This window comes from Myotis lucifugus, unplaced genomic scaffold (genome assembly GCF_000147115.1).
Source record: "Myotis lucifugus unplaced genomic scaffold, Myoluc2.0 scaffold_1281, whole genome shotgun sequence".
NCBI classification, from domain to species: Eukaryota; Metazoa; Chordata; class Mammalia; order Chiroptera; family Vespertilionidae; genus Myotis; species Myotis lucifugus.
Window position 1 is genome coordinate 5,849 of NW_005872329.1, and position 9,580 is coordinate 15,428.

Here is a 9,580-nt window from a genome sequence, read left to right on the forward strand (position 1 = left end):
GGCCCCAGATGAAATAGGGCAAAAGCACAAGACACCGAGGGCTAGGGGTGCCCTGATTTGTTGGACCTGGGGAGAAGTGGGGAGAAAGAGAGGAGGGGGTGTGATTTGTAGAGCTGGGATCTAAAACTAAGTTTAATCAAAGTCATAAGGGCCCTGGGTTTGACCAGGGGAGATTTTTGCCTTCAGGCTTGTTTTTACTCTCACCCACGTACCCTCTCACCTGGCCTACGTGACTAGGTAAGTGGGTGTTTCCAAACGCGAATGCCACAGGACAGGCTGGGGATGTGCTTCAGAGGACGTGATGGTGAGGTCATTCGGCCTGAGTGTCAGAAGACAGCAGGGACGATGGTGGCTCACTGGGCATGCTTGCCCTGTCCCAGGGCCAGCTGACCCTCTGCATGCGTTCCCTAGGTAGGGTTTGCAACCAGCTGTTTTCTCCTCCTTCCCAGCGTCCCCAGGGCTACGTGTCTCACACCTCTTCTCTTTCTCTCCTGTTTTCCATCAGGTGGCAGCAGACTTCCAAGTCTTCAGGGTTGTCCAGCAGCTTGCAGCCTGCGGGTGCCAAAGCTGATGCCCTCAGGGAAGAAATGGAGGAGGCTGCCAACAGAGTGGAGATTTGCAGGGTACCCCCTCTTTGTTCCTCTCTACTGAGACAGACGGGGGAGCCCTAGGGGAGTCCCTTTTTGTTCACGGGAGTTCTGTTAAAACCCTAAGGGTGAGCCTCAGCTTGAACTAACTGACCCCAGCTTGCCGGCCAGCATCTGCAAAGAGCCGGGCATGAATCCTGAGAGCTGGGGCTCTGAGGGTGACATAGACAGGTGGGCAGCAGGGCTGATCATTGGTGTTCCTGTCTGGTAGGCAAAGAGAAAATGACTGTGGTGTCTGCTTGAAACTTTTGTGAGTCGTGCATCCCAATTCATAGTTTCTAGGCTGCATAGCACAGTTGATCGTTTCCAGGGGTGGGGAACGTCCAACCCAAGGGCCTGTAAAATCATTTGGTCTGGCCCTGCCAGGGCAATAGGGGGGAGTTAATTAAATGTTTGACCAAATATAGTAGGCTAAGTTGATAATTTTGTATGGCCCACGGATGATGTTACAAATATCCAAATATACAGATCTGTTAGAATATTTATTTACTTACTTATTTTTAAATATATTTTTATTGATTTCAGAGAGGAAGGGGGCAGGAGAGAGAGATAGAAACATCAATGATAAGAGAGAATCATTGATTGGCTGCCTCCTGCACACTCTCTACTGGGGATCAAGTCTGCAACCTGGGCATGTGTCCTGACTGGGAATTGAACCATGACCTCCTGGTTCATAGGGTTGACACTCAACCACTGAGCCATGCCGGTTGGACCCCACCCCTGATTTAGACAACACATGAGCCTTAGCTCACTGCTGGTAAATTACCTCGGGTGCCTTTTAATATTTCCCAGTCACTTTATCAATCCCTCGCTGCTGGGAGACGCTTCCCTACCTCGCCCAGGAGGTAGTCCCGGAGGAGAAAAGTTCCCAGCTGAGAGGAATGCCTCCTGAGAAGCCCACCTCCGCACTCAGGGGCGGGGGAGACCTTCATCACACGTGGTCAGATGTGTCCCGGCCGCTTCCCCCACAGACGTTTCATAGGACTGACAGCAGTACCATTCCTGCAATGCCATTAGCAGTGCCATTCTCTGTGCATGGACATCTGCAAATGTACAGATCTGTTAGTTTGGGGATAAAGGTCATGCTTCTGGAACTGTGCTGGGAACTGCTGTCTTCATCACAGTTTTAGGGGAAAGTAGCCCCTCTGCATGCAGATGCCCCTGTTCTGTGCAGCTCTGTCTAGTCTGTTAGCTTGTCCACCAGCTTCTCCTTTGTGATCACCCCGTGCAGCTGACTTTGACCTTGCCTTCAGGTGACACTCAGAGTCAGGTGGAACTTCTCTCTGGAATTAGAAACATTGAAAAATGTTTAAAGAATTAATGATCTCGCCCAGCCCATGTGGCTCCATGATTGAGCGTCGACCTATGAACCAGCAGGTCATAGTTCAATTCCGGTCAGGGCACATGCCCGGGTTGCAGGCTCAATCCCCAGTATGGGATGGGGAAGGCAGCTGATCAATGACTCTCTCTCTCATCATTGATGTTTCTGTCTCTCTCTCCCTCTCCCTTCTCTGAAATCAATAAAAATATATTAAAAAAAATAATTAATGATCTCAGCCTGCAGTACTGTACAACCAAGTGAAGTAAGTCCAGTACTTCAGGGGTTTTGGCAGATGTACAGTGACATGCATTCACCACTGTTGTGTCACACAGAACAGGTTCCCTGCCCTACAAGTCCTCTGTGCCTGATCACCCCCACCCTGGCAAGCACTGGTCTGCTCACGGTCTCCACTGGTTTGCGTTTTCCAGAATGTCGTGTAGCTGAATCGTGGTCAGGGGCCTTCTCAGGCTGGCTTCTTTCACTTCCTGTCTCTCCACTTAATGCCTTTCACTTAATGTCTCCATGTCTTTTCATGGCTTAATTGCGCATTGCTTTTTAGTGCTGAATAATATTCCATTTTCTGTATATACCACAGTTTATTTATCTTCTTACCTCCTAAAGGAGATCTTGGTTGCCTACAGGTTTTGGCAATTACAAATAAAGCTGCTGTGAACATCTGTGTGCAGGTATTTGTACATTTGCAATTAATTTGGGGTAAAAACCAAGAAGCCTAATTTCGGGATCTTGTGGTAAGAGTATCTTTCATTTTGTAAGAAACTTCCACACTGAGTCCCAAAGTGGTCCTCTCATTTCGTAGTCCAGTAACAAATGAGAGTTGCTTTGTTCCGCATCCTTGACAACAGGTGGTGGTGTCAGTGTTTTGAAGTTCAGCGATTCTAATAGTGCTATCTCATTGTTATTTTAATTTGCAATTAAAATCCCAATATCACTTTGGGATTTTCCCTGCTAGCTTTCCGTATGGACTTCTAATTTCATTTCATTGTGGTCAGAGAGCAGGTATTATATGATTTCTATTTTTTAAAACTTGGTAAGGTGTATTTTATAGCTCAGAATGTGGTCTCTCTTGGTGAATGTTCCCTGTGAGCTTGAGAAGAATGTGTGTGCTGCTGCTGTTGGATGGAGTAGTCTATAGATATCAGTTATACCTGCTCGATTGATTATGCTGTTAAGTTCAACCATGTCCACACTGATTTCATGCCTTCTGGCGTGTCTATTTCTTATATAAGGGTGATAAGTCCAACTATAAGAATGGACTCCTATTTCCTCTTGCAGTTGTATCATTTTTGTGTTAAGTAGTTTGATGCTCTGTGGTTAGGTACATCATTAAGGGTTGTTGTGTTTTCTTGTAGAATCAGCCCTTTATCATTATGCATGATTCCTCTTTATCCTGATACTTTCCTTGCTCTGAATTCTGCTCTGTGGGAAATGAATATAGCTAAGCCCGCTTCTCCTGATTAGTGTTAGCATGGTGTATCTTTCTCCATCCCTTTACTTTTAATTTATATATTGATACTTAATATATAGATGGTGATATGTATCTTTATATTTAACCTGAGTTTCTTATAGACAACATACTTGGTCTCTTTTTAATCTATTGTGACCATTTCTGTCTTTCCATTGGTGTATTTATTCAGTCCATTGATATCTGGGAGATCATTGATATAATTGGATTGATATCTATCATATTTGTTATTTTTCTAGTGTTGCCTTTGTACTTTGCTACTGTTTTTGTCCTCTACCTTTTTTTTCTGCCTTTTGAAGTTTTAATTGAACATTTTTTATGGTTCCGTTTTTTTCTCCTTTCTTAGCATATCAATTACTTTTCTTTTTCTTTCCTTACCTTTTTAGTAGTTGCCCTGTAGCTTGCAATATACATTTACAACTAATCCAAGTCCACTTTTGAGTAACACTTTTCTACCTCACATGTAATGCAGGTACCTTTTAGTAACAAACTATTTCTAATTCCATCCATTTCACTTATACATAAGCATACATAGCATAGATATGTATGTATGTTTACACACACATATATATACATGCATTGTTGCTATTATTTTGAACAAACATATCTGTTAGATCAATTAAGAATAAGTTTATTTTATCTTTACATATTCCTTCTCTGATTCTCTTCCTTTCTTTATGTAGAGCTACGTTTCTGACCAATATAATTTTCCTTCCACTGAAGAAATTTTTTTAACATTTTTTGCAAGGCAGGTCTACCGACAACAAATTCTCTCAATTTCCATTTGTCTGAGAAAGTCTTTAGTTCTTTACTTTTGAAGACTAATTTGACAGGGTGTAAAATTCGAGGTTGGTGGGGATTCTTGTTTGTGTTTTTATCTTAACACTTTAAGTATTCCACTTCTCTCTCTTCTTGGTTTCTGAGAAGTCAGATGTAATTCTTATCTTTGCCCCTCTGTGGGTAATATGTTTCTCCTCTGTGGTTCTTTCAAAAATATTTTTTAAATATTTTTTTCTGAATATGATACGCCTATATGCACCTTTTTGGGGGAGGGGCATTTATCCTGTTTGGTGTTCTCTGAGCTTCCTGGACCTGTGGTTTAGTATTTGACATCCACTTGGGGAAAGTCTCACTTGTTATTTCTTTAAATGTTGCTTCTGTTCCTTTCTTTCTTCTCTTCCTTCTAGTATTTCAGCCAAGCATATGTTACACATTTGGAAGTTGCCCCACAGTTCTCAGGTATTCTGTTCCCTTTGTTCCTGTCTTCTTTCTCTGCTTTTCAGTTTTGAAGTTTTATTGTCACATCCTCTAGCTCTGAGGTCCTATCCTCAGTCATATCCAATTTGCAGACAAGCCCATCAAAGGCTTGGTTTACTTATGTGATAGCATTTCTTTTCTTTTTCCTTTTTAATGTATAGCATCCATCCATATGTTCTTGCATGTTGTCGACTTTTTCCATTAAAATCCTTAGCATATTAATCATAGTTTAAAAACATGTTCCTAGCCTGATAATGCCGACGTTTTTGCCATATCCAACCCAGGCTGTGATGCTTGTTTCATTTCTTCAATCTGCGTTTTTGCAGTTTAGTATGAAAAAGGTGGGTGTGGCAGAGTGGGTAAAGGGAACTGTGGTAGCTGGGCCTTGAGTGACAGGGCGGGGAGGGTGAGGGGGAGGGGAGGGCTCTGCTGTCCTAGGAGTAGGTCTGTCTCCGAGGGAGGCCTGTGCTCCGGGCTGTGAACTTCACCAGTGCTTCTGGGTTGTTGTTTCAGATCCTGTGTTTTGTTAGTTTTTGTTTAAGATTTAGGAGGGACAGGCTGGCTAGGGATCGGGTGTTTCTCCTTCCCAGGGTCTGAAGGCTAGACCCTGATAGAACTGAGCATTTCCCTTCCCCCAGGTCAGGAAGGCTCTGATAACCCCCCTGTAGGGCCCTCGCTGGTTTCTCAGTGGGTTTGGCTCAGTGGATAGAGTATTGGCCCGAGGACTAAAGGGTCATGGGTTCGATTCTGGTAAGGGTATGTACTTCAGTTGCAGGAGGCAACCCATCAATGTCTCTCTCTCACATCGATATTTCTCTCCCCCTCCCTTCCACGCTCTCTAAAAAATCAATGGAAAAAGATCCTCAGGTGAGGATTCACAAAAAACAAAAAACCTAGGTTAGGCTCAGATGAAAGACTTTCTCCTGAGGGTAGGCCTTGCTAAGAGGAATAAAATGCTCAAGTGCTCAAAGCTGTTCCTTTCCCCTCCCCCTGTTGAAAGCCGGAGAGGGTTTCTCTGATGTTCACTGTGAGGACTCTGTGTTGTGAGTCTCACCGCAGTGACTGGTGTCCTCAGAGTTTAACCATCAGACATGTGCACACGGGGCCTCGGCGATGGTCAGACCGTTCTGGTTCCGCTCAGGTGTGTGATTCTCTTACTCACCTGCTTTCTCCACTTCGGGGGCAGTGGCTTGCCCTGTGACCTCACTTCTCTGATGGAGCAGAAAAGCTGTTGATTTTTCAGTTCAGCGTTTTACACGTTGCTGGTGGTGACTTCTGATCTTGTGAGCCAGACTGGAAACCAGAAGTCAGTTATAAAGATCAAGGTTACACTCTCTGCCAAGAAAAAGTATTTAAGAGAGAAGTATATAAATATCTTAGGGATTGTGTTAACAGGAATATTCAAAATCCTACAATAATATCATGAATGTAGGATAATTATAAAATAGGACTGAGCAAATCAAAGTCTATAAAATTGAGAGATGTTCCTAGATGAGAAAAGTCAACGTTATCAAAATTTTAATTCCCCCAGAACTGTGTAAGTTGATATAATTGTAATAAATGCTTCAAAGGGTAATAAAGGGTTTCTAAAGTTAATGTGGGAGAATTATTGGAGCTTTGAATTTCTGTCTCTTACAATGTATTGTGAAGTTACATAATTAAAATGTAGGTACTATTTTTAAAAAATAAATAGAAAGGGGGTGGGGGAGAAGGGAGACATCCCAGTCAGAAGAAAATCCAGGCGAGTGAGAAGGTTTATCTGTGACATTTTCAAATTCATGGGGACAGTCTGTTCTGTTTGTGAACAGTATTGAGACCTTTGGTTAGCTCTTTAAAAAATTCTGTATCTGATATAAGTACTAAAGTAAGTTCCAATGTATTAAAGATGTAAATGTTATATTCTCCACTGAACATATATATGGATATTTATATTGTTGGTTGAGGTGCCCTAAGCAAATTAGCAAAGGAGGAAATCATAGAGAGAAAAATGTAATAGGCACTACCACATGGGAGAGCCATTAAAAAAGTATAGGACCAAAAAAAAAAAGTTGCAAATAGTGTCAAAAGATAAATGGAAAATTAGGGAGAATATTAGCAGCATTTGATTAAGCCCTTGGTCTCATCCATCTAAAGAATTCTCACAAATCTTATAAATAAAGTCTCCTACAGAAAAATGGGCACTTAATGTCAACAAGGAATTGACACAAATAGGTAATACATTTAGAAGAAAGTTAACATCTTAAAAAAGCAAACTACAAATTAGGAACATATTTAAATTTTATCTATAAATTTGATTGTGTTTAAAAAGAATTAAGCAATTACTGTAAAAACAAATATTTATGGATTAATTCTTATAGTAAAAAATGTTTTTTCTGATGGTTGACAATATACTATATCAAAAGTCCTAATGTCCCAACTCGTTGTCATCTTTCGAATATTTTTAAATTTAACTATAAGGAATTATATAATCAAAATTAATTTTAACTGCAGAATTTATCCTAAGGAAATAATCAAGAGATGGATGCAAATCTGTATAAACAAATACTTATTCAAATGTCATTATAGTGGGAAAAACTGAAAACACAATATCCAACAATAGAAACCTAGTCCATCCATTTATTAAGTATAAAACATGCTTATCTAGGACTAAATGAGCTACAAAGCATCCTGGCCTCTTTTTTGTAAGCCAAGTGATCATACAAACATGCGCCAATTAACATAAATGCTGATTAAGCACATCACAGCTTATGGCCATTATCTCTGCTGTTGAGGTTACAGGCGGGCGGGGTTAATGACTTGGTATTTTTCCAAGTGTCGATTAATGCAAAAATCAGCAAACAGATGATTTTTAAACACATTTAAATCTGGTGATTATTGATGGAAGTTGTTTTCTTTATAGAAAATTCACTGATGGTTTAGGTGCATGGAAACTATTTGCAGTATCACTGTCTTTCTGCAGTGTGGCTCATTGGGAGGCCACGTTGCTCACTTAATAAGGCCGTCGTCTGAATGTGCCTTCGGAGCTCCTGTCTGTCTCCGAGGCACACGCGGGTGGTCGACTTCTCTAAACTCTCTGGTGAAGATGCAGTTGCCCTGGCCTTGGTCCTTCCTGGGGTCTCTTCCTCTGTCTGCAGAGCCGTGCATCACCCAGCCCCTTGTTTTTCCCTGACTTGGCGTAGCTCCCTCACGCCTGCCAGGCTGGGGATGGGTGTCTGCTGGACCTGCCGGCGTGGGGAGGCTGATTCCCCGCAAAACTGCTTTCTCCTGACCCTTTGGCAGCTGGGCAGCCCTACGAAGGCATTCGCTATCGGGATACTCTGGCGAAAGGGAGCTGAGGGGGGTCTTAGGGCCCATGCTGTTCTTCGGGAAAACTTCCCTTGCTGAGCTCCATTTCTTCATTTGTTCTCACAGCAAATAGTATTGAGCCCCTACTGTCAGAAGCACGTTTGAGACCGAGGAGGACAGACAGATAAGATCCTTGGTAGCTGCTCCTCTGAATCTGGAAATTCCGCACGTACCTAAGAGAGATGAGCATTCCATGTGGCATGGAGAATCCCATGTGACGTGCCTGACGCCTAGACGGTTCCCAGTGCATGTTAACGCATTGGTTCCCTTTCTTCATGGTCTGAAACTGGCCCAGGACAGCTTGGCCTCCTCTGTGCTCCAAGCTCAGAGGACACACTTCCCCTTTAGCTCGGTGCCTTGGTCCTGTGTCTCGTGGACAAGAGCCCTCTGAGGACATGCCCGCAATGCTTGCCTGGAAAAGGACACAGGAGACTGGGAAAGGACACAGATGGCTCCGCACATCCTAGCTGTCTCACTAGGAATGGGCTTAACTGGCAGGTGTGGGGCGGGGTGGTGGGTTGGGATAGAACAGGAGGTTCCGTGAAAAAGGCTCTCCCTGCAGCGTGGAGCTGCCGGCTTTAACTCACTCAGTATCTGGGTCATCTTCTTGTGCTGGTCTCACGTTCACCTCCAAGGGAACATTCTAGACTCTTCTCTCCTCCACTTAGTATTTCTTCTCAAGATCTCCTACCTGAGGCAACCCAACAGGGAGGAGCTTGAGAGATCATGTGACTTGCGCAAAGGTGCTCAGAGACGTGATTAGTGGCGAGACTCCATCCTGCTCAGGTGTGCTTGCTTGTCCCTTCTACGATGTTTCTGCGGAACTGAAAATGGTTCTCTGAGGAGAACACATTGCAGGTCAAACACAGCATCGGGCCATTGCACCATCTCGTGGAGCACTGGATCGCGCAGGACAGTTAGCACTGGATTTGCATGTGCCTCGGCTGAGTCAGGTTCTGATATGTTCTGAATCAGCAATCCTTCCCCTGCCCACCTGTCTTATCCAACTTCTTCCCAGTTGGTGTGCTGCTGTCTCTTTCTCATATGCTGCTTATCAACCAATCAGTATTGAGAATGAAGGACAGCAAAGCAGTAAAATAATCAGAGATGAAATGAGAGAAGGAAGAGAGGACAAGCACAGCGGCTTCTTCCCAGAGGTGGTGTCAGCTGCAGAGGAGTGGGAGTAGCTTGCACATCACCCCCACACCAGCTTTCCTATCTCCCAACGAGGACCCCATGTTGAAATCCTTTGGGAACACCTGGCACAAGTGTTCTGTTCACACTTGCCATTCCCTGGGCCGAGGTCAGGCAGCATGGAAATGTCCAGGGCAGAGTTTGTGACATGTCAGGTTTTTTTGAAAACTAGAGGCCCCGGGCATGAAATCATGTTTGGGTGGGGTCTGGCCGGCCTGCCCCGATAGGGCTAATTGGGCCGGGCTGGCCGGGGTGAGGGGCCGCAGGCAGTTGGCTGGCTGTCCCGCCCCCTGGTGGAACTCCTGGTCGAGGGGACAATTTGCATATTAGCCT

The 9,580-nt window shown here is 43.9% G+C and overlaps 1 protein-coding gene across 1 annotated transcript in view; it reads left to right on the forward strand.

The window, feature by feature from the left end:
* The first annotated feature begins 506 nt into the window (after window positions 1-506).
* Window positions 507-9,580, forward strand: part of LOC102432618 (rho GTPase-activating protein 44-like) — a 59,436-nt gene continuing 50,362 nt past the window's right edge. Inside the window, 1 exon segment of the mRNA XM_023748335.1 lies at window positions 507-623. Coding sequence (XP_023604103.1) covers window positions 588-623 — 36 coding nt within the window. The 5' untranslated portion in view covers window positions 507-587.